The sequence below is a fragment of the Polypterus senegalus genome, chromosome 11 (assembly GCF_016835505.1).
Source record: "Polypterus senegalus isolate Bchr_013 chromosome 11, ASM1683550v1, whole genome shotgun sequence".
Taxonomy (NCBI): Eukaryota; Metazoa; Chordata; class Cladistia; order Polypteriformes; family Polypteridae; genus Polypterus; species Polypterus senegalus.
This window is the reverse complement of record NC_053164.1, coordinates 140,279,460-140,307,024: the sequence shown is the minus strand read 5'-3', so window position 1 is coordinate 140,307,024 and position 27,565 is coordinate 140,279,460. Positions and strand designations below refer to the sequence as shown.

General features: G+C 41.0%; 1 protein-coding gene across 1 annotated transcript; it reads right to left on the bottom strand.

Annotated features, from left to right (window-relative positions):
- si:dkey-85k7.12 (interferon-induced very large GTPase 1) lies at positions 1-27,565 on the bottom strand. Its single transcript, XM_039769692.1, has 5 exons — positions 27,516-27,565; positions 26,657-26,755; positions 25,598-25,646; positions 16,909-17,034; positions 1-5,973 (listed from the first exon to the last, which is right to left on the bottom strand). Exons 2-5 carry the CDS (start codon positions 26,741-26,743, stop codon positions 1,253-1,255), a joined length of 4,983 nt encoding a protein of 1,660 aa, XP_039625626.1. The 5' UTR covers positions 26,744-26,755; positions 27,516-27,565; the 3' UTR covers positions 1-1,252.

Sequence of the window (27,565 nt, the reverse complement as noted above, 5' to 3'; positions counted from 1 at the left end):
CATATCAGAAAAAAACTATGTCCAGATGAACAGAATCAACTTTCTAGAATTTCCTTACCTGGATTATTGAGAATGCATCGAGACAACATAATATAATGTTTTAATATTTCTTCCCCATTAAAAAGACATTATTACATGATTAGAAATGACAAAGATTTGCCCTTAAAGTATAGGTAGTATCAAACAATAAACACAAGCACATATTTCATTTTGAAAGAACCATCATTCCATTTCACTAAAATAAGGTTTATAATCGCTAGTGCTAACAGTACAATATACTACAGAAAACAATGTTTAATCCAAAAAGCTTTATATTGCACATAAACTACACATTATTTGTAATTCCAGGAGTCATAGGCAGCATTGTAGTCCATTGTTTAGTGTTGCTTATTCACAGTTCTAGGTTACAGAGTGCAGATCCCAGCCTGGTCATTGTCTGTGTGGACTTTGTTCACTCTCATTGTATCCTTGTGCCTCAGTTTTCCCCATCAGAAAATTGTGTGTGAAAGATTAATTGGGAACTACAAACTGACCTGCTAGGTGTGTGTCAGTGTGTATGTGCATGCATGTAAAATGTGTCCCGTAACTGATGTTTTCTAGGGTTTTTTCCACTCTTTCTTCTAATACTTTCAGGAAATGCTTTGGTTCCCCATTAAATCTTTTTTACATAAGCTGGTCTGTTAGATTATTTTTTGTTTTGTAATATTATTTGCTAAATTATTACAATTAGTTGCAGAGGAGTTAACATTACAGCACAATATGATCTAAAATGCATTTCTTAAGAGTAATAAACAATGGTTTAAAAGCTTATACAGAACTGGATTAGTGGCTGAGCAACTGTACAAAATTGATGCTTATCTGTGATGTAAGATTTTTCTATGGCAGTCGAAGTCAGTCACATGGTCATTCTGTGTTTTGTTCAGCATTTTAATGGAATTTTGATTAATTTGAGGTTGAGGTAGGAATGTAGAATTTACAAAAATGAGGTGTAGGTTTATCAAAGTTTAAATAATCATTTGATATGAGTTGTCCTTGTACCTTAGCCCACTAAAATATCTATGAGTGAAATATGATGTTAAAAGAAATAAAAAACTACTATGAAACTACTAAAAAACTACTAAATGAAAATTGTTCAGTAGAGTGCATTTTGATATGGTTTACTCTGAATGATTGCAAACACTCAATCATTTAGTTAAGAGAAGCCATACAAGCAAATGAATGATGCTGGTTAGTGCAAATGCTCCATAGCATTTTAATGCAATTCGGTGATATTGCTGCTTTTATTAAAGTTGAACGAATCCTTTAAACTCTCCAGAGCCTGAGAATGTGTTACTGTTTTCCATTGGTCAGGTATATTAGCTGGTTTAGCATGATACTCCTTTGCAAACTCGTCATTGTACAAATGCATCACATACTTCCAGTATTTAGATGCCTCGATGCTTGTGTCTTGTGGGATGTTCCAGTTTGGGTAATACGTACGGTAGTCTTTGTAAGGATGATACTGCCCCTTTGTATCAATATTCCGAAACCTAACTGTTTCACTAGCTACATCAGTTGTGCATATATTTTCCGCAAGCTTTTCATTTGTCTCAAACCTGTACCTTCCTAACCCTTGGGGTCGGTGTACTGTTGCATGATGCTCTGTGTGATCACCACCTCCTGCTTCACAAGGCACTTTGCAAAATGGACATTGCTTTCCACAGCCAAACACTCTCCTGAACAGCTCATCCTGTGGTTTAAATAAAAGATTTTTAATTTTCTTCTTGATATTTGTAGATTGGTCATATTGATTCAGTTCCATATATTCTCTTTGTAAATGTTCTCTTAATTCAGGTAAGGACAATTCTACACGTTCAATAAATTCTTCTACCTTTGCATCATTAAGAGTGAGGGTAGCCCTTATGTTATCAATGGGTATTACAAGGTCTGTCTTCAGGTGTCCACAAATCTCTTCAATGAAGTCTGCTATGCCTGTACTGCTGTTAGGTAAGATTGTTTCGAGAGTTTTGTTCTTCGCTTTGAGGAATGCATCTTGTATTTTAATCATTATTTCATTGAGACTTAATATCTCCAAATCCCCAAAACTTTTCTGACATGAGAAATGTTTTTGAATTAGATCTAAAATCCATTCTTTGACAAAATCTTCATATTGGTTGATATACCTAACATATCCTTCAAATTCTTTTTTATTTAGAAGCTCTTCTAAAAGTGTGTATTGGAAATGCGTACGAGAGCTGAACTTCACAGAAGAGCCACTTGACAGAATTTCATCGACAATTTTTACACCAAGATTCTTCTTTATATAATCTCTAATTGCAGGTTCCAGACACATCTCCATAAAGTCTGTGGCTTTCCTATGACACTGATTTTTTTCCCGGTAAAGATCAATGAAATCTAAAAAGTAGCTTGGTTTGAGTTTCTCAAGATGTTTCTTGGGGTCATTTTCTGCAATGAAATCATCATGAATTTTTTGAAAACTTTTGGCAGCAGTCTTGCAAATGTGAACCTTTATGTCCACTTCAAATATATTACTGGTTCCGCTGTCTTTCACTCTTTCATCGATTATACGCAGCAGTTCTTTGGTGTACGTGTCATGGTAGTCAGAATTACTCAGATGTTTCTCAGTGATAAACTGAAGACAATCTGAAATTACTCGATCTGCCAGTTTCTGAGTTTTCTCCTTATTTTGAGTAAAGAAGTTCAAAAATTTTCTCCCCAAATGCCAACCCTCCATGTGTAAATCTTTTACATTAAATGTTCCATCTGATTCTGTATTGTTTGCCATATTCAGTCTCTCTGTGACGGCACTTCCATGTCTTTCTAAGTTAACTCTTAGCTGACTGAAAACATTGGTGAAAATATCTTGCCTCTTTAAACCTTTGAAATCCAGCTCCAATACAGTTTTGCCCCACATGCGTTCAAATTCCTCCTTTAGAGTCTCATCGGATAGTTCCATATTGTTTTCTCTGCATTTTTTCAGCAGCTCCAGAACTTTCCTTTCAATTGTCTGTGCATGTTCCTTGTGTATGTCAACCAATTTTTTCATCCCTTTCTGGATTTTCACTGCCATTTCACATTTCTTGTTTACATCACTTTCAATTTCAGACTTAAGACTGTTAATGCTGCAGATAAAGGTTTGCCTGTACTTCTCCACTAGCTGAATATGCTTGTCTTTACTCTTATAATAATCATCCAGATGCTTACGAAATATTTCCTCTTGGCTTCTCAGTTCCTTAGTGGCCTCCACTTTAAGGATGTTCAGAAAATCATCAAGATCCCCAATGTGGGGATCATCATTGTCCAAATTTTGAATTCTGTTCTCTGCTTGCTGTGTCCACATGAGCATGTGCTTCCTGAATAACCATTCCCACTGGTTAAACTCAACACACAAGTTATTATAAGCATCAGCAACTAAACAGTTTCTAAAGCTAAAGATGAAATTCTCGTGTTTTACTGCTCTCCATAGACTCTCCATCCATTTGGTGAACTCTTTAATGTTCCCCAGAGGTTTTTTATGGTTGCATCCCTTAAATACCTCAATCAAGCTCTTTTTAAACTCAAACACAGTCTCGCTGTACCCGGTTGACACGGGTGCCATAGGAGGCGTTCCGTGCCACAATCCTGGGACATACCAGTTGTTCTCCTCTGCATCATATTCAATAACATCAGTGAATCTCACCTGCTGTTGCTTTTTCTCCATTCTTGCTGCCACTTTTATCATCTCATTCAACTGTTCAAGCAAACTTCTCCTGTCCCGCATGTTTTTTTCATGAGCTGATACATCTCCTACATTCTGATGCACAAACTGGCATTTTGGTTTTTTGCCAACATCTTCCATTCTGAGAAAAGCATGAACAACAGTCTGCAGAATGTCCTTCATCTCCGTGGAGTTCTCCATTGCAATGTTGACTACAGTTACATCACTTAATCCAACAACCAGTGTGGCCAATTCATTGTCATGTTCATAGCTGTCCTCTAGCTGGGCAAGTTCGGGAGACTTCAAGCCCTCAGTGTCTAACAGTAGTATAAAATCACAATTCAGGTCTTTCTTGAGGTCTTCTTTAATTTTGATTAACTGCATGAATGCCCCACGTGTGCATCGACCACTGCTGACAGCAAACTGGACTCCAAACATCGTATTAAGGAGTGTAGATTTGCCTGTGCTTTGTACCCCTAAAATTGTCACCACCAGAACTCGACTGTTTTGGTTAACTTTGTTGTGGAGAGTCATCAGGACATCAGTTATCCATCTTACAGGGATATGTGAGGCATCACCATCTACTAGCTCCAGAGGAAAACCATCCAGCAACAAAGTGGCACCCAGACTGGGAAGGTAGCTGAACTGTTCACAAAACTTTTCCATCTCAGGACGGGAACAAGTAGCTTCATAAATCTGACCCATCTCACGTATAAAATGTTCAATTCCTAAGGAACAATTAGAAATGTCTTCATCCAACTTTGCAATATCCTTTATGTTTTCTTTTAAATTGGAGCACTTTGCTTTATATTGGTTTTGAAAACCTGAGAGATCTTTTCTTGCCCTAGCATCCAAATTTAACCTCATCCATTTTAAAAAATAAAATCGCCCCTCTTTATCCAAACTTGACAAAGCAGTAATAAACCAACACATGGAAGTAGCAATTTGATTTCTGTTTTGCTCTTCTCTTAATTTGTTCTTGTCTGCACTCAGTTTACTCCTATAGTGCTCAATTGGCTGGTCTCCTGCTTTTAACAATCGACATTCCTCTTTCTCTAATTTTGCCAGTTTTTTCAGAATATCCCCCTGCCGCGGAAGTTCCGATTTCTTGTATTGGGGAATATCTCTGATTTGGCAAGTGATTTCTTCTGCCAGTTTCTTTCCATTCTGACAGGCAGTTCTTTCCTCATCTAATGCTATGCCATATTTGGCTGCTGTCTTAGGCATGTCACTTATTCTCACTTTAGAAGTATTTTGTAGCACAGACTTAATTGCTTGCTGCAAGCTCATCACAAACTGAGCATCATTCATCTGTTTGCTTTTAAAAATGACTGGGTCTCTCCAAGCCAATTTTGTTAGATGCACCATTGTGTCTTTCTCAGTGTTTTCATAAGAAACAGCAATCAGAACTACTTTTGCCTTTATGTGTTTCAACTGGGATAAAACCTTATAGTTTTTAGGCAGTGTGCTGTCAAAAAATATGAAAACACCTGAAGATACTTCACCTAAAAATGAAACCTGGGAATGAAATGAACTGCTGTCTCCACGCAAATTGGCAATGGCCACAGGTTCTGTAAAGATATCGATGTTTTTCTTTCCGCAGGGCAGGTACCACATGATCTCCACAAGTCCATCTGAAACTGTGCGAAGAACATTCCCACCGTCCATTTCAGAGTGAACAAAGAAATCATGGTGCTGCTGGGAATTACTGAGAACCTTATTTAGAATTTGAGACTTGGAAAGTCCACATTTACCCAGTCGAACAAATGACATTAATGGCATATTGGCAAGAACAATACCTTCTTCACAAAACCCTCTCGTCAATGCCAACGAATGGGGTCTCCACTTTTTCACTATATCTCTCATAGCCCATAGCATCAACATACACTGGTTAGTATCATTGTTTGGCAGCAAAAGAGGGACAGAAAACTGACATTGTGCCATTTTATAAAAAATCTCCTGTTGTAGCAACCCGTCCGAGCAATGTAGTACTGTTATGATGAGATCCAGAGGATGAATTTCGCAGTTGACTTGGCACCTTGGGAAATTAGTGTCCCTTAAAGTTTCATGATTGAATTCAGTGTGATTTTGCATATATCTAGTATCTCTGGCTGTTGCACTGGCCATCATGAGTCTTCTCAGAAAGCGCCATGGCAGATCTTTTAAGGATTGTGCGGGTTTGTCTTGTAAGCAGACCAAACCAATATCAAGGATGGAGTGAAGCTGAAGTTTATTTTTCATGTAACTTTCAAGCCCCAAGGCTTGTAATAGAACAACTGGAAAGAAAAAAAAAACAACTTTTAATTTCAAAGGTGACATATTTCTTCATATCTGTCAGTGAAAACACACTAAATAAACAAACAATTGTATACATTGTCAGGGATGCCAGGGGCCATGACCCGGCCGGGACGACATGAAGGACCGGATGTGGGTCTGCACCCACCCTGGATCACGTGGGGGTTGCCTTCCGGGTTGCTTTGGGGGCCACGGGTACAGGGCATGGAAGCCCTACCCTGTAGGGACCCGTGGTCACCGCCAGGAAGCGCCCCAATGCCTTGGGGACCTGTTACCCCAGCACTTTCGCCACACCAGGAAGTGCTGGAGGGAAGATTTATGACGGCGCCCGGAGAGCAGCCGGGAGGACAGCTGGCACTTCCGCCACGCTGGGGCGTGGCCAGAGGAGGAATGCCGAGAACACCTGGTGCTCATCCGGGAACTATATAAAAGGGGCCGTCTCCATTCATTCGAGGCTAGAGTCGGGAGGTGGAAGGACGAAGCTCAGGAGAGCTGTGGAGGCGGCCCGAAGAAAAGGCATTGTGAGGCCAGGACTGAGTGTTTTGGGGTTTGTGCACAACTGGGTCTTAGTGACCATTATTTGGGTCTGTATGACCATTGAACTTATTGTTAATAACTGTAAATAAACGTGTTTGTGGGTGACATGAACGTGTCTGTCTGTCTGTGTCTGGGTCAACTTCCACAACATGTATTAATAATGTCAAGTAGATGCCCCACTTTGCCATTACCCACGTGAGCACCTAATTCCTAGTTCCCAGTAATCCCAGTAGTTTATATATGTCCTTAATAGTGGCATATTTACCATCTCTAAGAGAGACATCCTTCAATTTCCTCAGCCTACAAACTCAATTATATTCCATCAACATTTGGCTTAATTTAGGAATAAGCCCAGAATAGGGGGTAGTTCCAGGCAACACACAGTCGCTCAAACCGTTTCAAATTGTAACATCCACTTAGGAGACAGGCCCACATTGACACAAGGCGGAACATGCTAACTCCACGCGTACAGATTCTAGGTTAGCACATAGGGTTCCCTATGGTCACATGAGCACTATGCACTGAAAACAGTCTTATGGTTTGAGAAGATTTAGGGAACAAAAGTGAAGAGCTCAGTATCATCTCTGATTTGAATTATAACTAGTTTTTGCAGCAGCATGAGTGAAGGTACAGTGGCAATCAAATTACCTTAATGACTTTCTTTGCAATTTGTAATACTAAACCACTGAACTAGATTAATCAGGTACTGTCCTGTTCTACCCTACCTTCTTATAGGACAGAAATAGGCCACAATGGTCCTGATTTACTGAACTGGCATGATTATTTAAAAAATAAGAATAGCATTAAGGAATTCTTGCCAAATTATGAAAGAAAAAAAGCTCTCACGGAGAATTAAATTTTTTCAGTATAAGACAGTATAAGGCACCAGTTTCCTACTGAATTATTGTAGGTGGGTTTAAATTCTTCAGTTATGCAATGAGTTTTCATACATGGAATATAGTGTAGGATACCACTGTAGATTTTCCTGTGAATAACTAGGGGGCTTTGCCCCCTGCTCACTTCGCTCGCCAACCCCCGTGTTTGGTTTTCCAGATACACACTTTTAAGATTTTTTTTTCTTTGAATTGTTGCTATTTCATTAGTTTCACTTTTATCTCAGAACTTCTGTAAAAACAATATTTGGAATCTTTCGAGTCCCAATGTGCTGAATTTTTTAAATAAGGTCAGTGAGACATGTGTTTAATGACTTTGTACCATAATTCAGGATAGGTTTCTCTATTTGGAATTTCAGCACAGACAAAACGATCTACATCATCAGAAGTTAATAATTTTTTTAACAAAGTAACCAATAAATGCATGTGAGGTAAACCATGTTTTCTGACTTAAACTTCAAAGCCTTACAATATTTACATACTTCTGACATATCACCTATGTCCATATATTCAATCTCTATTCGCCTTTTTGTTATTTCTCCGAGTAATAATTTCTCTTTTTTTGCACTAATTTACTTTCTTTACTTTCTTTGTTATGACACTGTCATTTTTTTCTGCTTTCATATTCTGTATCTTGCTCAGCATGTGTGTCACGCCTGTGTTTTTTTTTAGTCTTTTGAATTCCAGTTTTCATTATCTCTAACCTGCTCTGCATGTGTTTGGCCCCCTTGTTTTTTAACCTCTTTATGATGTTTTACTTTGTTTTCTACTCTGTCTTTTATTTCTGACCTCGCTTTATCCTGCTTTTTTTTCAATGACAACTGGTCCGTGGTGATTATTTTCCCTTTTTTAAGTAATAATTTCCATTTGTTTGCGCTACTGCGATCTTTAATTTCTTTTTTATAGTTGCTTTCATATTCTTTAACTTTCTCCACATGTGTATCGCACCGTTTTTTTTTTTGAGCCTTTCGAATTCCACTGCTTTCATAATCTCTAACCTGCTCTGCATGTGTATAGCGCCAACATTTGTGAACGTCTTTATGAAGTTCTACTTTGTTTTTTACTCTCTGTCTTTTAATTCTGAGCCCGATTGGACATGCTTTTTTTCAATTTCACTTGTTCCGGGCTGATAATTACTTTCCTTATTTTCTAAATTTGCACCTAGATTATTTTTTTTCTTTTTTGTTCTTTTTCTATCCAATGCTTTTGAGTCTCTTTTCTCCACGCTGCTTTCTTCTTCGCTTAGTCATCGACGTTTCATCTATAACGTATTGCCCTTATACAGTGGAACCTCGGTTCACGAACATCTCGGTACACATTGTCAGGGATGCCAGGGGCAACGACCCGGCCAGGACACCTTGAGGGACCGGAAGAGGGTCAATGCCCACCCTGGATCACGTGGGGGCTGCCTTCCTGGTTGCTTTTGGGGCCACAGGTAAAGGGCTTGGAAGTTTGTGTGCACTTGTGAACATTGTATATATTTCTAAATAAACGTGTGGTGGTGGAAAACAACATGTCTGCCTGTCTGTGCCCGGGCCACGTTCACATCTGGCATAGTCGGCAGGATGCTCCGCCCGTTTCAAGGCGGAGACCTGCACAAAAATATCTTGTTGTGGACGGCCCAGCGCAGCAGGGGATCCACCCACGTGCCACGGAAGCAGCGTGCACACAGCCGCACAGGGTAAAAGTACCCCACGGACCGCCAGGGGTCCGCAGGAGAGCCATTTTCCCCTGTCGCGGGCTGGCGGCATGCATGGCATGAGTGCAGCGGTCTCCGAGGAACACGCCGTTGCTGGAGGCGCCTGGGACGACATTGCGTCCAGAGAGGCCACGCCGAGGATGTCTCCTCGGTTAGATGGGACCCCGGAGGTGAGTTCCCTGCCTATCGGCAGCAGCATATTTTCTGTTTTCCAGGCAGGGACTTCCCGGATCCGCGTCAGTGGCGGGTGCATGCCGGTCTGCGGGGCTTCGACAGCGGTGGCATCTGTGGGAGCTGCGGAGAAGGAGACGCTGCAGCTCGAGAGGTGCTGGCAACAGCAAGGCTGCCGGCAAGCACGTCGCCGCCGCAGGAGGGGAGCCAAAATGGCGGCGGGCCAGAAGTCCCTCCCCCGACAGGCACGCGATTGGATTGTGTGTCTTGCGTGCCCGCCAATGACTGTATCGAGGCGGGACCAAGGAATGTCCATCACGTGCAGGGGGGAGACCCGATTGGGCCAGAGGAAGAGGCCCACAGGAAGTTGCCAGCGTCCGGGGCTGACAGAAAGGTAAGCTCCGCGTCGCTTAACTTCCTGTCTTTGCCAGCTGCTCTGTCGGAGTTGGAGGCATGCCTTCAGCCCGCAGAGCAGCATGTCGCAAGTGCCACGTGCCCTCCGGGCAGAGTTGCGGGTACTGGAGATGAAGGCGGTCGCGTCTATGGAAGAGTTGCTGAAGGCGATCAGATGGCGCGAAGCTGGATTCTTCAGCCGGAGGTGTACGGCGGGGAAGGTAAGTTCCGGCGTCCCCATACAGCATGAAGAAGGGTCTGCTGAAAACGACTGTGAAGCTAACGATCAGTTCCAAGTAAGCAGTCCTCCGACAGTGGATGCGGCACAGGGGGTTGCGCGTGCAGTGAGGGGAGAGACAGCGAGGGGGCTGGCAGGACACGGGCTGTTGAGTGCCCCAGGTCCTAGTGCCCTCCACCCCAAGTCGGCGGCAGTCTCACGCCGCTCTACAGGGACGCAGACGGAAAGGAGTCTCTTTCTTTTCCATAAGGAGACTCAGACTGTCAGGGCGTCCCAGAGCGACAGGAGGAATTGAAGGCTGAGTGCCGGTTCCTCCGATATGATGGGACATGGTGCTGGGTGCACACGTCCGGGTGCTGGCCGCCCTCTGCGGGGCCAGAGGAAATCCTTGAGGTCAGCGGAGAGGAAAGGAGTGTAGGCGGTTCCGTCAATTCCAACCACAGGCGGGACACGGAACCTGCGGAGGGGGTGCCGAACAGGCAAGTGCCGGGGTGCCGGATGGAGGGGGGAACGCTGCCAGTGCGTGGCACAGAGGGACGCCAGGGAAAGGTCTCCAGGCAGCGGCTCTGCCCCTTTCTTTCTATCTATTTCAGGGCCGGACCCCGGACAGGCAGTAGGACCCACTTCATTGGGGACCTGCCCTCAGGAGACAGGCCGTCTGTGGGAAGGAATCTCCGCTGGCTGACGGAGCGAGTGGCGCCAACCAAAGGGGCACGAAAACCTCGGAGAGGGTGCCGAAGGAGTGGGCACCGGGGTGCCGGTAAGAGGGGGGAGCGCAGCCTGTGCGAGGCACAGGAGAGCACCAACTGGAGGTGTTCAGGTGGCGTCTCTGCCCCTATCCCTGTTTGGATAAGCTTCAGGGGTAAGCTGCCCTCGCGGGACGTGTCGTTCCTCCTGAGTGGTCTTCGCTGGCTGTGGGGCACTGTCAGGGATGCCAGGGGCAACGACCCGGCCGGGACGCCTTGAGGGACCTGAAGAGGGTCAATGCCCACCCTGGATCACGTGGGGGCTGCCTTCCTGGTTGCTTTTGGGGCCACGGTTAGAGGGCTTGGAAGCCCAATCCTGTAGGGACCCATGGTCACCGTCAGGGGCCGCAACAATGCCTGGTGTGGCGGAAGTGCTGAGGGGAAGAAGAAGAGGGACACCCGAAAAGCTTCCGGGAGAACAGCCGGCATTTCCGCCACACTGGGGCATGTCCAGGGAGGAATGCCGCGACACATCTGGAGCTCATTCGGGATAATATAAAAGGGGCCGTCTCCCGTCAGTCGAGGCTGGAGTCGGGTGGAAGCAGGACGAGGCAGGAGAAGAGAGAGAGGAGGCGGCCCGAAGGAGAAGGCATTGTGTGTTGGCCAGGACTTTGGGGTTTGTGTGCACTTGTGAACATTGTATATATTTGTAAATAAACATGTGGTGGTGGAAAACAACATGCCTGCCTGTCTGTGCCTGGGCCACGTTCACAACTTACAAATCGGTTTACAACCAAAAAGTTTGCCAAACTTTTGCCTCGGTTCATGACCACACACTCGGTATATGAACAAGCCAGTTTCCCTTTCGGTTTGTACATGTTCAGTCTCTCCCTGTGCATTTCCTGTGCAGCGAGCAAGAGAGAGAGAGCGACACACACAGGCGTGTGAGAGAGAGAGACACACACACACACGAGAGAGAGGCACACACACACAGGTGCGCGACAGAGGCACACACACACACACACATACACAGGCGCACTCAAGAGAGAGGCACACACACAGGAGAGCAATAGAGAGAGACACACACAGGCGCTCCAGGCTCGTGAAAGAGAGAGCTAGCAAGTGAGCGAGAGGGAGGGCTGGACGCATAAGGTAGAAAAGGCTTGTTTTTGTTTTCAGTTCTGTTTACAGCGATCGGTTCATAGCGTGCATTGTGGCAATGTTACTTTTCTTGGTGGTTTATTAAATTACGGATTTTTCAAATGTTCATTTTTTTCCCTGTGCTTAAAACTCATTAAAAAAAAGTGTTTTTAGCAAGCGGTTCCTAGCACTAGCACGAACTATTGCAGTGCTAGTTTTCTCTGTTGTTCAAGGTTTTCTCAGTGTTATTCAATGTTTTTACATTTAGTTTACTATTACGCTGTGCATTCTATGGTTTAATTAACTATATTTGTGCTTAAAAACTAAAAAAATATATATATACATACAGTTTGTATGGTCTGGAATGGATTAATTGTATTTACATACAATCCTATAGTGGAAATTGCTTCGGTTCATGACTAGATCGGTTTACAACCAGACTTTTGGAACGAATTATGGTCGTGAACCAAGGTTCCACTGTACGCTTTATTTGCCCTGGATCTGTATGTGCTCAAAACCTTTACACGACTGAGTGTTTTGCGGCCCGTGGTCTTATTTGATATTGGTTCTAAGTAGGGCGTGTCTTGCAAGAATCTCATGTTCTACGTCATCGCGAGATGGTCCTGGGTCAATCTCTTGGCACAAAGTCTCACGTTTAAGGTCCCCGCAAGACGCTCCGTGGCCAGTCTCTTTTGTCTTGTGGGTCTTTTAAGTGTCTTCCGTGATCTTACCATGAAGATCACGTCTCGTCTCCCGTCTTACTCTCCCAGGATTTTTTTTTATAATAGAGAGATGTTACTCGATCTGTTGTTATGCCAATTATTGCTGTTAAAGTACTGAGAATGATTTCAGTTCTGAGGCAGCCAAGAGATACGCAGATCTTAAACTATCATTTTTCTTAATGTGGAAGAATAGTAAAATACACTACCTAGTAAAGAGGGCACTTGATTACATCATTCACATTTTCGACTTTGTCATTTACACAAAATATTTTCATGTGATATACAGTTTTAGTAAAATTACGACATGGTTTGCACAGATTGGGAAAGAATATATTTTATCTTCTTCTTCTTTCGGTTGCGCCCATTAGTGGTGGCCACAGCAGATCATCTTCTTTCATATATTTCTGTTCTCTGCATTTTGTTCTGTTACACCCATCACCTGCATGTCCTCTCTCACCACATCCATAAACCTTTGCTTAGGCCTTCCTCTTTTCCTCTTCCCTGGCAGCTCTATCCTTAGCATCCTTCTCCGAATATACTCGGCATCTCTCCTCTGCACATGTCCAAACCAACACAATCTCGCCTCTCTAACTTTGTCTCCCAACCGTCCAACCTGAGCTGACCCTCTAATGTATTCATTTCTAATCCTATCCATCCTCGTCACACCCAGTGGAAATCTTAGCTTCTTTAACTCTGCTACCTCCAGCTCTGTCTCCTGCTTTCTGGTCAGTGCCACCATCTCCAACCCATATAACATAGCTGGTTTCACTAGCATCCTGTAGACCTTCCCTTTGACTCTTGCTGATACCCATCTGTCGCAAATTACCCCTGACACTCTTCTCCACCCATTCCACCCTGCCTGCACTCTCTTTTTCATCTCTCTTCCACAATCCCCCTTACTCTGTACTGTTGATCCCAAGTATTCAAACTCACCCACCTTCGCCAACTCTACTCCCTGCATCCTCACCATTCCACAGACCTCATTTACACACATGTATTCTGTCTTGTTCCTACTGACCTTCATTCCTCTCCTCTCTAGAGCATATCTCCATCTCTCCAGGGTCTCCTCAACCTGCTCCCTACTATCGCTACAGATCACAATGTCATCAGCAAACATCATAGTCCACGGGGACTCCTGTCTAATCATGTCTGTCAACCTGTCCATCACCATTGGAAATAAGAAAGGGCTCAGAGCTTATCCCTGATGTAATCCCACCTCCATGTTGAATGCATCCGTTGCTCCTACCGCAGACCTCACCACTCTCACACTTCCCTCGTACATATCCTGTACAACTCTTACGGATTTCTCTACCACTCCCGACTTCCTCATACACTGCCACAACTCCTCTTGAGGCACCCTGTCATATGCTTTCTCCAGGTCTACAAAGATGCAATGCAACTCCTTCTGGCCTTCTCTAAACTTCTCCATCAACATCCTCAGAGCGAACATTGCATCTGTGGTGCTCTTTCTTGGCATGAAACCATACTACTGCTCACTAATTATCACCTCACTTCTTAACCTAGCTTTCACTACTCTTTCCCATAACTTCATGCTGTGGCTCATCAATTTTATTCCCCTGTAGTTACTGCAGTCCTACACATGCTTGCTGTCACCCTTACTACATCTGCTGTAATTTCCCAACTGTCTGGTAACTCTTCACTGCCACCCAGTGCCTGTCTCGCCTCCTCCCTAAACTCAACCTTGCAGTCTTCCTTTTTCAACTTCCACAATTTGATCCTTGGCTCTAACCTCACTCTCTTCCTCTTCTTGATCTCCAACGTCATCCTACAGACCACCATTCTATGCTGCTTAACTACAGTTTCTCCTGCCACCACTTTGCAGTCTTCACTCTCCTTCAGATCAATTCTGCATAGGATGTAATCTGCCTGTGTGCATCTTCCTCCACTCTTGTACGTAACCCTATGTTCCTCCCTCTTCTTAAAATACGTATTCACCACAGCCATGTCCATCCTTTTGGCAAAATCCACTATCCTCTGACCTTCTTCCTCTCCTTGATACCATACCTACCCATCACCTCCTCATCTCCACTGTTCCCTTCACCAACATGCACATTGAAATCCGCTCCAATCACCACTTTCTCTCCCTTGGTTACACTGTTCATCACTTCATTTAACTCACTCCAAAAATCTTCTTTCTCACCCATTGCACACCCGACTTGTGGTGCATATCCACTAACAACATTCATCATCACACCTCCAATTTCCAGCTTCATAATCATTACTCTGCCTGACACTCTTTTCACCTCCAAAACACTCTTGACATACTGTTCCTTCAGAATAACTCCTACCCCATTTCTCCTCCCATCCACACCATGATAGAACAATTTGAATCCACCACCAGTCCACCTGGCCTTACTCCCTTTACATTTAGTCTCTTGCATGCACAATATATCAGCTTTCCTTCTCTCCATCATATCTGCTAACTCTCTCCCCTTACCAGTCATACTGCCAAAATTCAAAGTTCCTACCCTCAGTTCCACTCTCTTTACTTTCCTCCTCACCTCCAGCCTCCGGACACGTCTCCCACCTCTTCTTCTCCTTCTTCTTCTTCGGCCAAAAGTAGCCCAAATTCCACCAGCACCCTGTTGGCTAGCAGTACTGGTGCCGGTTGTTGTTAACCCGTGGCTCGACCGATCCGGTATGGAAATTTTTATTGTTGTCCACATATTGATTTGGCAAAATTTTACACCAGATACCCTTCCTGATGTAACCCTCCCCATTTATCCGAGCTTGGGACGGGCATGAAGAAACACACTGGTTTGTGGATCCCCTGTGACTGGGTTGAGAAAGAATATATTTTATGAATGGTGAAATTTTTTTTTTTGGATATTCTAAATGAAAGATGGATTTTCTATCCATGCTTGTAAAAATGTCAAATGTTGTTGAATAAGAGTAATATTAAGCTATGCCATTAAATGACATTAACAGCAAGAACTAGGTTCTAATTGAAAAACCACAGCTTCTGGGGCATTTCAAGAGCAACCTGAAAGTATGTTTTTGCCAAGTGTAGTCTGTCATATATCTTATCTGTAGCAAAATTCTTACTAGCTACTGATGCAAAGAGGTATGCACATGCACCTCACCTTTGGCTTTTATCTCCAGCTTTCAAACAGATATGAGTTTCAGTAGATTGTCACATTAAGACATTCACAGTGGTGCAGAATATAATCAGAATGAGTGAAAACTGAAAGATCCCAGATATCAAGAACTCTAAAGAAGGAATAACTTGAACATTAATTATGTGAAGATAAGTGATGAATATTTGCATATACAGTATGTTCACATAGTTGAAACTACTGTGGCGCTATTTGTTATTTTGGTTACTTTTTATGAACTCTACTTTAACATTTCATTTATTTTTAACCAGCATATTCAGTTAAGGTCAGTGAAGATGTGAAAGGTACAGATCAGGAAAGAATGTTGAACAGATGAACAGCTAATCAAAGAGAACACATGCATTCATTACATTAAAGTGTCCAATTGATCTAATATGTACATCTTTGGAATGTATGAAGAAAACTTCATTATCTAAGATAAAAATCATTGAAAACACAGGCAGAATGTGCAAACTAAACTCAGACAGTATCTGAGCTCAAATTAAAACTGGGGACTTGAGAGCTGTAAGGTGGCACTGCTAAGCATTCTGTGGTGAGCTCTCGTTTTAGTTTGCACTTGACTCTGACCTTATGCCAGATGCTGCAAACTCCAGAGCCTGGAATAGGATTACTCAGATTTGAAAATGGATAGATAAAGCTTAATAAAGCCTGCTTGCATTGCTTTATCTATGGACCTTGTATAATTTAGCATTTTGTCATAGTTTATTGTGGAACACTTTTATTAGGTAAACAATGACATAAATTAAAGCACAATTAATGCTTCGGAGTTCATAAGATTGAAGCAGAGGCTCCCCACTATAACAAACTGACTAAATGATCAAAAAAATGGTGGATGGTGGATGGATGGATGGATGGATGGATGGATGGATGGATGGATGGATGGATGGATTAAAAAAATAATATAAAATGTGAAAAAAAAAATCAGTGAAACAATTTATAAAAACTTTGAATAACTCTGTAAAGCATCTGGAGAACATTTTAAAAAAGTTTTATCTACTGCCAAATTAACATCTTGAAAAAAAGTTCTCTTTCCATTTGACACACTTAAGTTACTATTTTCTGAACACTTCTCAGTAAATATATTTTAATAGCTTGTGCAATAAAAAAATTTGGCCATAAAATGTTGTTTATAGAATTTAGACTACAGCAGGCATTAAAACCACGAAAACAAGAAAATGCAGCTGCTTCAGATATCCGAAAGCAAATGCCCCTCAAAACACAGTCTGTGAAAATGGCAAAAAATACTTAACATCTTTTAATTTTTTGTTGAGATCATAGATAAAAAGTATGTCTGCCTTACCTGAAGCAGGTGGATGAACAACCCTCTGGGGTGGTTTGTAATTTAACATGTAACAAATCCAAAGATAAAAATAAATCATAATGCTGAATAAAAATGTTTCTGACTGACTGGAGGTCATTGCCACGTCTTCCAAAGATAGTTGGTATCAAAAAAAAAAAAAGAATACAAAAACATAATTAGTTACCAGAAGACTAATCAAATTATCAAATATCCTGGTTTAAATTTAAAAATTACTGAATATAACAGATACATGCAGATATTATATACTGGTATAACATATAGCAAGTGAAAAGTAGGAATTGAACCTGCAACATTCAGGTTCAGAGTCCAATGCCTTCCTCACTACACAATAGTAATGTGATGGTGGCTAATGTTTAAATAAGCACTGTAGTAATTATTTTACACCATTTTACATTCTAACATCAGCTTAAAAAGTAATAACTGCCTTTCAAAATGCAAATATTAAGTTAATTTTAATTAGTCCGCCTTAAAAGGATTCAGTTTCATGTTTGCTGTTCTTAAACCCCACCGCTCTGTTTCACAGTGTTCCTACTGCTAGACTCCACTCCTATCTTTCTCAAGAAGTCATATTCTCCTTTTCTCTGCATCTACAGTACCTACAGCTGTAATTTGAAGTGTACCTCTACTCAAATGGGGTCCAATGTAACCGGCCCCTCTTGCTCCACACCTCCTTCAACACATCCACGTTAGCATTACAACTGCACAGAAATCACACACCACATAGATATCAGCATGCACAAAGTTTTGCACCAGCCAAAGCAGGATCTCATTTAAGACTGCAGGTACAGCATTTTTAGTCAACTAATTTGGACAACAAATTAGCTGTGGATTACAGCTTTTCTCTAAGGGCATGTCTTTTTGTCACATTGTGAGTTTAATTTCGCAAAATTGCATGTATAATGAAGTTTAGCCTCAATTTCATGGAAAGAAAACTCTGCTGTTTTACTCACCACTACCTATTAATTTGTGATGTTACATTTTACATAACCTATGGTAGAATATTTATGCTGCCAGCCAAGGATAGTGAGCAGCCTGGTTCGTGTTGGTCAGGAGTGCAAACAAGAATTTAAATGCACAGTGTATATGTAACGATAGTTCTGAAGTAAACTGATGACACAACATTTCACATCAAAGCATAACCTTACATCTCTCTACAATATAAAAAAAATCCTGGGACGAGACAAGACTTTTTTCAAGAGATTTTTTTCAAGTCCTGCGAGACGAGGCTTTGGCCATGAGATTTTTTCAAGTCACACCATCCTCTCAACCATATTCAACCACGCACACAGTTCTCTCACCTCTCATTCGAGTGAATGCTTTTAACAGACACAGTTCTTGCAAGACAATTAACAAATCTCAGAGCCAAACATTTGAAAAAGTCATTTTATTTAATAGAGAGAAAGAAACAAAATTCAATCACGGGCAGTTATATGTTGCATTGTCATGATGAAAGTCCAAACACAGAATCAAAATTCAATGTGATATTGACAAAAATTTTATTAAAAAAATTGTTTTTACTGAAGTTTTACAGTAAATGTGTATGTTTAAAAATATTTGAGTGTTAATTTCAAAGCCAAACAGAATTAAATCGTATTACGCAATGAATAACTCTATCACAACATGAAACATAGTTTACTTTTAAATTATTGCATTTTACTATTTTTTAATATGGTTAATTACTCACTGTAATGTAAAATAGTTAGTTCTATTATGCATATGGAACATGTTCCAATGAAAATAACAATCTGTTTAAATTGTACATCCGCATCCCCATATGCAAGCAGCAGAACCGCAAGGAGGCTAGCACATAGCGCCGGCCCGGGGGTTGGCAAGCAAAGCAAGCAGGGGGCCAGGCCCCCTAGTTTTTGAAAATAAAAACAGCACTATTATACACCGGCATATTCTTGCTAAAGAATAAACCATGATGAAAATAAGATTTTTAAGCTCATGCTCAGATTGCTATTCAGGATATGACAAAATGAGCAACTAAGGACAGTGTTGCTAACTTTTAAAGTTGCTTGATGGGATACATTTATTCAAGTCCATTTTATAATGAAGCACTTACAGTTTTAGGAATTGTTGCCAACAGAGTGTTGTGATTTGTAGCAATTTTAAATCACTTTTGAATTAATCAACTTTGCATTAGTATTAATGAATAACACTACACCTGAATGTGTCCTCTAAAAATACAGAGTCCTGCAGCAATGTCTGTGAACTCCAATACCCCTGCAACCAATGGAATTTTATTATTCAACAAGACATCCAGTTTATTAATGTAGGGTTAAGCAGGAAGAATATACAGGGAGATTCACTCGGAAGAGGCCCTGAATATTTTGTAATAACTCTCTCTAGGATGCAACAGTCTGAATGAAACAACATGCAATGTCCTCCACAGTATATGGATCTTCGAACAAGCTGGGATGCCCCTGCGTCAAAGCGATGAGGTAGGTGCCAGACAGCTGTCACGACATTTAACCTCCGTTTGCAACTTCTGGGTGCATACCGCCCATACTCCTTCACTCAGTCACTCGACTTCTCATCAGAATGGTGGAATACAGTATTGAGCAGCGCATCTTCATGGTGCAAACATGTAACAGTGCTGCTGTGGGAAGAACTTCCCAGCAGCCCAAGGGGGTTACCTGCATAGGATGACGGGAATGGAAGTAGGGGCTACTGGGGACGAAAGAGGCCAGCGGGAAAGTTTAAAAGGGAGGCCTGACGGAGTGAAATAAAGGAAATTGGTGTTTTGCGTTTCCTGTCCAACCTGTTATCTGAAAAGTCAATTGTGCCCTGGATCATTTCACGTTAGGTGAATGGACTGTCTTGTGCCTCACTGTCGTGCTATAGTGGTGGATTAATTGTCGTGCATCTTCAAAAGGAGCGCTCCTGGAAATCTCACCTCTCACCATTCAGGACTACCGGTAGGACTGTTTCATTCATTTCTACGGAAGCTGTTCACAGGATTCTCATCTTCACACCATATCATTTCACCTGCTTTTGCTGTATTGGACTGTATAAGGACTTTTCTCCTTCACTCCTCCTGGCAAGTTTTGTCTCAGCCACTTTTAGCCCAGCTAAACCTCTCTCTCTCTCTCTCTCTCTCATTTCTCCTAGGGCACGAAGCAGAAGCAGAAAATGGCCAACGGTGGGGTAACTCGTGTTGAAATCGTAGTTGAAGAACTCCAGGCACTCGACAAACAGATTCAGAAACTCCTGTCCCGACGGAGATACCTTAGAGATCTGAAGGCCCGGCTGTTGGATAAACCGTCCTTGCCATCTGGAACCGGCAAAACATCAACCCCGCGTTGTGCCGACCTCACCCCCGCGTCTCGTAGGAGCGACGCTGCTGATGACCTCGGTGGATTTCAGCTATGCGGGTGGGGGTTCAAGGCCAGAGCACCTCCATCGGCACAGGCAAGCATCCTATCTCAGAACCGGTTTGACCCTCTCCGCGTCCCCAGTTCGCCTTCAGCCCCTGGTGATGCAATAGTGGTAGGTGATTCTATCGTTAGAAAACTTAATGTCGCTTGCCCTAATGCAAAATCATTTGTTTCTTGTTTTCCCGGTGCTCGTGTCCGAGATGTAATGAGACGTGCGCCAGCAGTCTACGAGAAACACAAGGAGAGGGCAGTTGGAGCAATCATTTTGCATGCTGGCATAAACGATATAAGGCACCGACAATCAGAAATCCTGAAGGATGACTTCGCACCTTTGATTAAAGACACGAAAGAGAGGACCCCATCGGCAAAGATCTTCGTTTTGGGTCCACTACCTCTCGTCAGACGATCCAACGAGTACTACAGTCATCTGCTAGGATTGAACAACTGGCTACAGGGTTTCTGCAAGAAGAAGGATGTCGGTTTCATCAACAATTGGAATCTCTTTTTGGAAAGGCCACGTCTCTTCAAGCGTGATGGCCTGCATCCGAACAGTTTCGGCGCCGGGTCCTCTCCGAAAACATATCGAAGGTAATTCGTTTTTCTTGACTATCTATCTCTGCTCTTAACCCCTTCCGAAATAATACTGTTGTGCTAGGACATGATAAGTGTTTAATAGAATCTTCCATTAAAGTGCACACATTAATACTGTAATAAGCAATCTCAATGCACGTAGAAAACCTAGGAAATACGGCATAAACTCCAATAATCTAATTAAAATCACTATTTTAGAGGAACAATGTATTAAAACTATAAAACAGATCACAGATTAAACAAAAATACACACAGAGCGCGCTAATAAAATAATTTAGTTCCTATTCCAAATATCAATAACGCACATAGTACTCATCTCTGCACCTCGAAACATTAAATATGGCACTATTAAATGTTAGAGCTTTAACTAACAAAACGTTTTTTATCAACGATCTTATTAGTGATAAAAAAATAGATCTTATTGCACTAAATGAAACGTGGCTTAATTCAGATGCGCTGTTTTAATCGAATCTGCCTCGGATTACAGTTTTACTCATGCAGACCGCCAGGGAAAAGGGGGCGGATTGGCTAACATTTACTCGAGCGATTAAAATGTAAAGATGTCAGTTTTGGTAAGTTCAAGTCCTTTGAGTATCTCGCCGTTGTTATTCATGGAGATTCTCAAGTTCTAGTACTATCCGTGTATAGACCTCCTAAATATAACGTCTTTTTGAGGAATTCTCTGACTTAATGTCAATTTTAATTACTAACTATGACACACTCCTAATAGTTGGCGACTTTAATTTTCATATAGATAATCAGTGTGATCTAAAAGTAAAAGAATTTATGAACCTCCTGGATTCTTTTGATTTGAGACAACTCATAAATCAGCCTACACATAAAGCAGGTCATACATTAGACTTAGTGATTACTAAAGGACTGAAAGTTGATATAAAACAGATCATTGATATTGGTCTATCAGACCATTTTCTTCTACTTTTAATATAGAAATAATGATAAAAACACTCATGAGAAGCATATTGTTAAAAACGCTTCTTTGACTCGCAGCAGCTTTAAAACTTACAAACATTTTAAGCAATCAGTCCGTTTATAGTGCCAACTATAATAGCGAGGATAATGTAAATAGTAAGGTGGAAAAATGTAATACTAAAGTGAGAGTTGCTGTTGACATAGTTGCACCTGAAAAGACAGTGAAATAATCTTCTAGCATTGTTATACCATGGAAGACCCAAAGAGTGTCTGATTTAAAGAGAACATGCCAGAGCTGAGCGTCAATGGAGGAAGACTAAACTTACTATCCACCATGAAATATTAAAAGTCAAAATAACAGAATACAATAACACTGTCCGTCTTGAGAGCGCTGCTATTTCTCAAGATTATAAATAACAATGCTAGTAATCCCAGAGTCTTATTTTCTACAATTGATCACCTACTAAACCCAGGTAGCTCAAAGGAATGCCTCCTAAGTGCTTCCAGTGAAACCTGTGAGGTTATCACTGTATTTTCAATCAAAAAATGAATGATATTAGAAATAACATAATATCCTCCTAAACCCCAGCATCCTGTTATAAACAAATTAAACTCTTTCACTAGGATAGATTTACCTGATTTACAAAAAATATCTCAATTAAAACCCTCCACCTGCGTCCTTGACCCAATACCACAAGGTTTTTCAAAGAAGTATCAGATGCTAATTGATAATGTTCTTGACATAGTAAATTGTCATTAGATACTGGGGTCTTCCCAGACTGTCTTAAGACTGCTGTAGTTAAACCCCTACTTAAGAAACATAATCTTGACCCTCGCTCTTGAAAATTTTAGACCCATCTCTAACCTGCCTTCTTAAGTAAAGTTCTGAGAAGGCAGTCATTATGCAGTTAAATGACCACCTAAATAAGATTTTTAGAACAAATCACAGCACAGAAACTGCACTCGTTAAAGTAGTAAATGATTTGCGAGTGAAACGCAGACAGAGGCCATTTATCTGTTCTCATCCTCTTAGATCTGAGTGCTGCATTTGACACCATTGATCACAATATTCTTAGAAATCGCCTTAGTCAATGGGTGGGCCTCTCTGGCAGTGTCTTAAATTGGTTTGAATCCTACCTGACAGGGAGAAAATTTTTGTTAGTTGTGGGAATTACAACTCAAGACACATGATATCCAATATGGTGTTCCACAAGGCTCTATCCTGGGTCCGCTGTTATTCTCAATCTACATGCTTCCGTTAGGTCAGATTATCTCAGGGCACAACGTGAGCTACCACAGCTATGCTGATGACACACAGCTGTACTTATCAATAGCACCTGATGACCCGATTCTATTGATTCACTAACACAATGTCTGACTTGTATCTCAGAATGGATGAATAGTAATTTTCTCAAGTTAAAAAAAAGAAAACTGAAATTTAGTGATCAGCAATAATGGATACAATGAGGCTATTAGAAATAAACTGGATACATTAGGATTAAAAGTCAAGACGGAGGTAAAAAGCTTAGGGGTGATTGTTGACTGTAATCTGAATTTTAAATCACATATTAATCAGATCATTAGGACAGCATTTTTTCACTTAAGAAACATAAGTAAAGTTAGACCTCTTATATCACTGAAAGATGCTGAGAAATTAGTTCACGCTTTGTTTTCAGTCGACTAGATTACTGTAATGCACTCCTCTCAGGACTACCAAAAAAGATATAAATCGTTTGCAACTAGTGCAGAATGCAGCTGCTAGAATCCTAACTAGGAAAAGAAAATCAGAACACATTACTCCAGTTTTGATGTCACTACACTGGTTACCTGTGTCATTCAGGATTGACTTTAAAATTCTGCTTATGGTTTATAAAGCCTTAAATAATCTCGCCCCATCTTATATATCGGAATGTCTGACACCTTATATTCCAAATCGTAACCTCAGATCCTCAAATGAGTGTCTCCTTAGAATTCCAAGAACAAAACTTAAAAGAAGTGGTGAGGCGGCCTTCTGCTGCTATGCACCTAAAATCTGGAATAGCCTGCCAATAGGAATTCGCCAGGCTGATACAGTAGAGCACTTTAAAACACTGCTGAAAACACATTACTTTAAAATGGCCTTTTTATAACTTCATTTTAACTTAATTTAACTTAATCCTGATACTCTGTATGTTCAATTCATCATAATAACTATTCATGGTGGCTCTAAAATCGTACTGACCCCTACTCTCTTTTCTGTTTCTTTTTCCGGTTTCTTTGTGGTGGTGGCCTGCGCCACCTCCACCTACTCAAAGCTTCATGATGCTCCAACAATGATGGATGGATTAAAAGGCAGAAGTCTACGTGACCATCATCATCAAGTCCTTCCATGAGAACCCTAAATCCAAAGAGGACTGTTTCATTTATGTTAGGTAGAATGCCCAGAGGGACCGGGCGGTCTCATGGTCTGGAATCCCTACAGATTTTATTTTTTCTCCAGCCGTCTGGAGTTTTTGTTTTTCTGTCCCCTGGCCATTGAACCTTACTCTTATTCGATGTTAATTAATGTTGATTTATTTTGTTTTTTATTGTGTCTTTTATTTTTCTATCCTTTATTATGTAAAGCACTTTGAACTACTGTTTGTATGAAAATGTGCTATATAAATAAATGTTGTTGTCGAGTGTTTTTATTATTGCGGTTTGTCTATGTTTATTGTACATTGCTGTAAGGGGAACTGGGGTAATATCATTTAGTGTGTACTTATTTTGTTTATTAGTGTTTAATACATTCTTTAATTGTTTTCTTATTGGTTGCTTTTTTGTCTCTGTTGTGAGTGTGTGCGGGTCGGGCCAAGACTGGGTGCATCCCTGGAATCTCCACCAAAAAAATAAATAAATCACCATCTCTTTGATGGTGTGAATCTTAGCAGCACTGGACCACTACAAACCTACTGGGTCACCTATTTGTTTAAGCAGTGTCAGAATCAACTGGATGATTGTGAGTTAATGGAAGGTTACTTCCAGCAAGATGAAGCAATGTGTCACACGTTAGCAAGGAGCATGAAAGGGGCTTTGACCACCACGGTTGCTGAATCTGACACCACCAGACTTCTTCCTTTGGGGTATGCTCAAAGAAAAAGTCTTTCCAAAGAAGCCTCGCACTGTGGAAGATTTGAAGGAAAATATCAACGTGAAATTGCTTCTATTCCCCCAGAACACTTGCCAATACGTTCAGGAACATGGAGCATCGTGTCCACATGTATCTGCCAAAAAACGGAAACCACTTCCAGCATCGCATTTAATGCAATCTATTACACATACGTCAAGATATATAGGGTATTTTTTTTTTTGGTTTAGATTGCTTTATCCTAATGTGAGTTACAACAGAATATTCTGTGCCTCTTTCGAACAAGTAATGTTCATCGTTCCAACCAAGCAAGGAGTTAGTGCAATTATGGAATCTAATCATACACACGAAGAACAAATTCTCAACTCGCAGAAATTGATATGTATCAGAAAGTTAATGTGGATGACTGATGGGGCATTTTCATTTCAACCAGCAATGACATAAGTATCCACATTTTAAAAAACTTACCTTAACCCATTATACATACTGTATATATTTGGACAATGTCAGATACTTTGGGGAGTATAATATAAAACCAACCTATTCTCCATTTTCATGTTACAGTATCCATGAAGAGAAATTTGTTTTAATGAATACTTAAAACAAAAAAGCAAACAAGAAAAATTGATGGAAATATGTAACAGAACAACAGTATTCTTACCGTTCATTTGGCCCTGTCTTCTGTTCAAAATCCTCTGTTCGCCTTGCTCCTTTAAATTAGGTAAAATGACAACACTGATTAAAGCTATTTAGAAAAGTCAAAAGTGAAAATCAGTTTTTCTAAAATTAAAATCAACAGTATAGCATCAGTGAAATAACATATGAATTGAAATAAAACCAGAAGAACAAGTTCATATTACTGTCGATTCCTGTTAATCGGACCACATCGGGACGCGATCATTTTGGTTCTAATAACCGGCTGGTCCGATTACACGAACATGCCCTATACATGTGCAACCAAGACGGGACGTGCTATAAGTAACATATTAAAATGTCATTATGACTTTTATTGGGCTGCACACGCGTATGGCGAACGTACAAACAAGAACTACGTACATGTACGGTTGCTTACAACTTTGTTTATTGAAAAAGAAATCTACAAATTCTTCGAAACGATCTACATGATACTCAGCATGCGAAGCACAATAAAAAAAGGTTACATTACCAAATTCCAGTCAACGTTTGAAGAACTTGTCGAGTAGTGAACTGACGCATTCTGTTGACGCACTGCACTTGAACAAAATCACCACAAACATCTAACGCATCAATGGGACTGCCTTCATTTCCCTCCTGCATGAAATAGCGGCGCAAAGTTTCAATGCATTTCCTGGCGTCCTGTGTTGTCACTTGCACTAACTCATTAGGGTCATCATCATCACTTTCCTGGTCTTCCGCTTTACGCTTACATCCGCTTTCTGCGGGCGACTTGTGGCTTCTTTTTCTTATTATCTGTCACATTCTTTGGTCCAATTAAACGGAATTTTGGTCCAAATAAGCGAACAATATTAGACTTATGTAATATGATTTGTTTCGGTTCTTTAGGATTCGGTCCGAATAAGCGGCTGGTCCGATTAACCGGTGGTCCAATTAACCGGAATCGACTGTATTGCAAACCATAAACTCAAACATGTGAAAACAGTATAGCAGCCATTTTAATGGTTAAATTACACATGAATTGAAATTAATTCATAACAAGCTTTTGGAGGCCTGTGCTCCATACCTGCAATGGTAAACCATTGGGTTTCCGTTCAGCTGAGTGGACTGAACCTGATGTTGTAAATTTAGGAGGACGCCTTGCTCCTTCCATGGTCTTAGGCACCTAAGTGATAAGCAGAAAATAAAAGAGATGTGAAGAAAACAGCACATTTGTAGCAATCTAGTAAACAATACTAATGCATGCAATTTCCTGCTGTTACATATCCATGGTGTTCATTAGAGCTTTGTTTTGTTTGTTTTGAATGTTACTAAATGAAATTTGTATTTCATACAAGTGGGAAACACATACATAACCTACACAAGCTCTAACTAGATATAAAGATATATACAGTAGATACCACAAATGTGGTTACTGCTAGACCTACTTATCACGTCAACACTAAGTGATACATTGAAGATGCCACGTGTGAAGCTGAGCCAGCGGCTGAGGCCAGTACTAGCTACTTATAAAGCAGTAAAGTATAGCAGCCAAAGTCCAGCTTGTGCAGATATACAAAGCTAAATTCATTCTGGAAGAGACCCCCAGGAAAATCATTAAAGAAAACAGTGCTACTTCACCTTGAATTTATATACCTGGTCATGTCAGCTTTATTCAGATAGAATCTGAGCTTTTTGTTTCAAAATGTAAAATGTCTTCTTAATAAAAATAACTCAGGATATAGAAAAAAGTGTATATAATTGATTTCATTTTAATTCCAGTATATGCAAATTATAGGTACAAATAATCAGTACCTTATTTCTTTCAGACAGGAGATGCTCCCGTCCGTCCCCTTTTTTTTTTTAAATGGTTCACATCTTCATATAAATATCTGAAAAACATGCATGTTACAACAAAGAACACACGAAAACTTGCATCCACTTACCAGTCGCTCTCTCAGTTGATTCTCATAATGAGCTGCTTTACACGAACCTT

Excerpts from the sequence above, each read along its gene's own strand:
- si:dkey-85k7.12 (XM_039769692.1), bottom strand. The coding sequence starts at position 26,743 with ATGGAAGGAGCAAGGCGTCCTCCTAAATTTACAACATCAGGTTCAGTC. Across the intron at positions 17,035-25,597 it reads AAGACAGGGCCAAATGAACG|ACGTGGCAATGACCTCCAGT; the intron begins GTAAGAATACTG and ends TATCTTTGGAAG. Across the intron at positions 5,974-16,908 it reads TGTTCATCCACCTGCTTCAG|TTGTTCTATTACAAGCCTTG; the intron begins GTAAGGCAGACA and ends TTTTCTTTCCAG.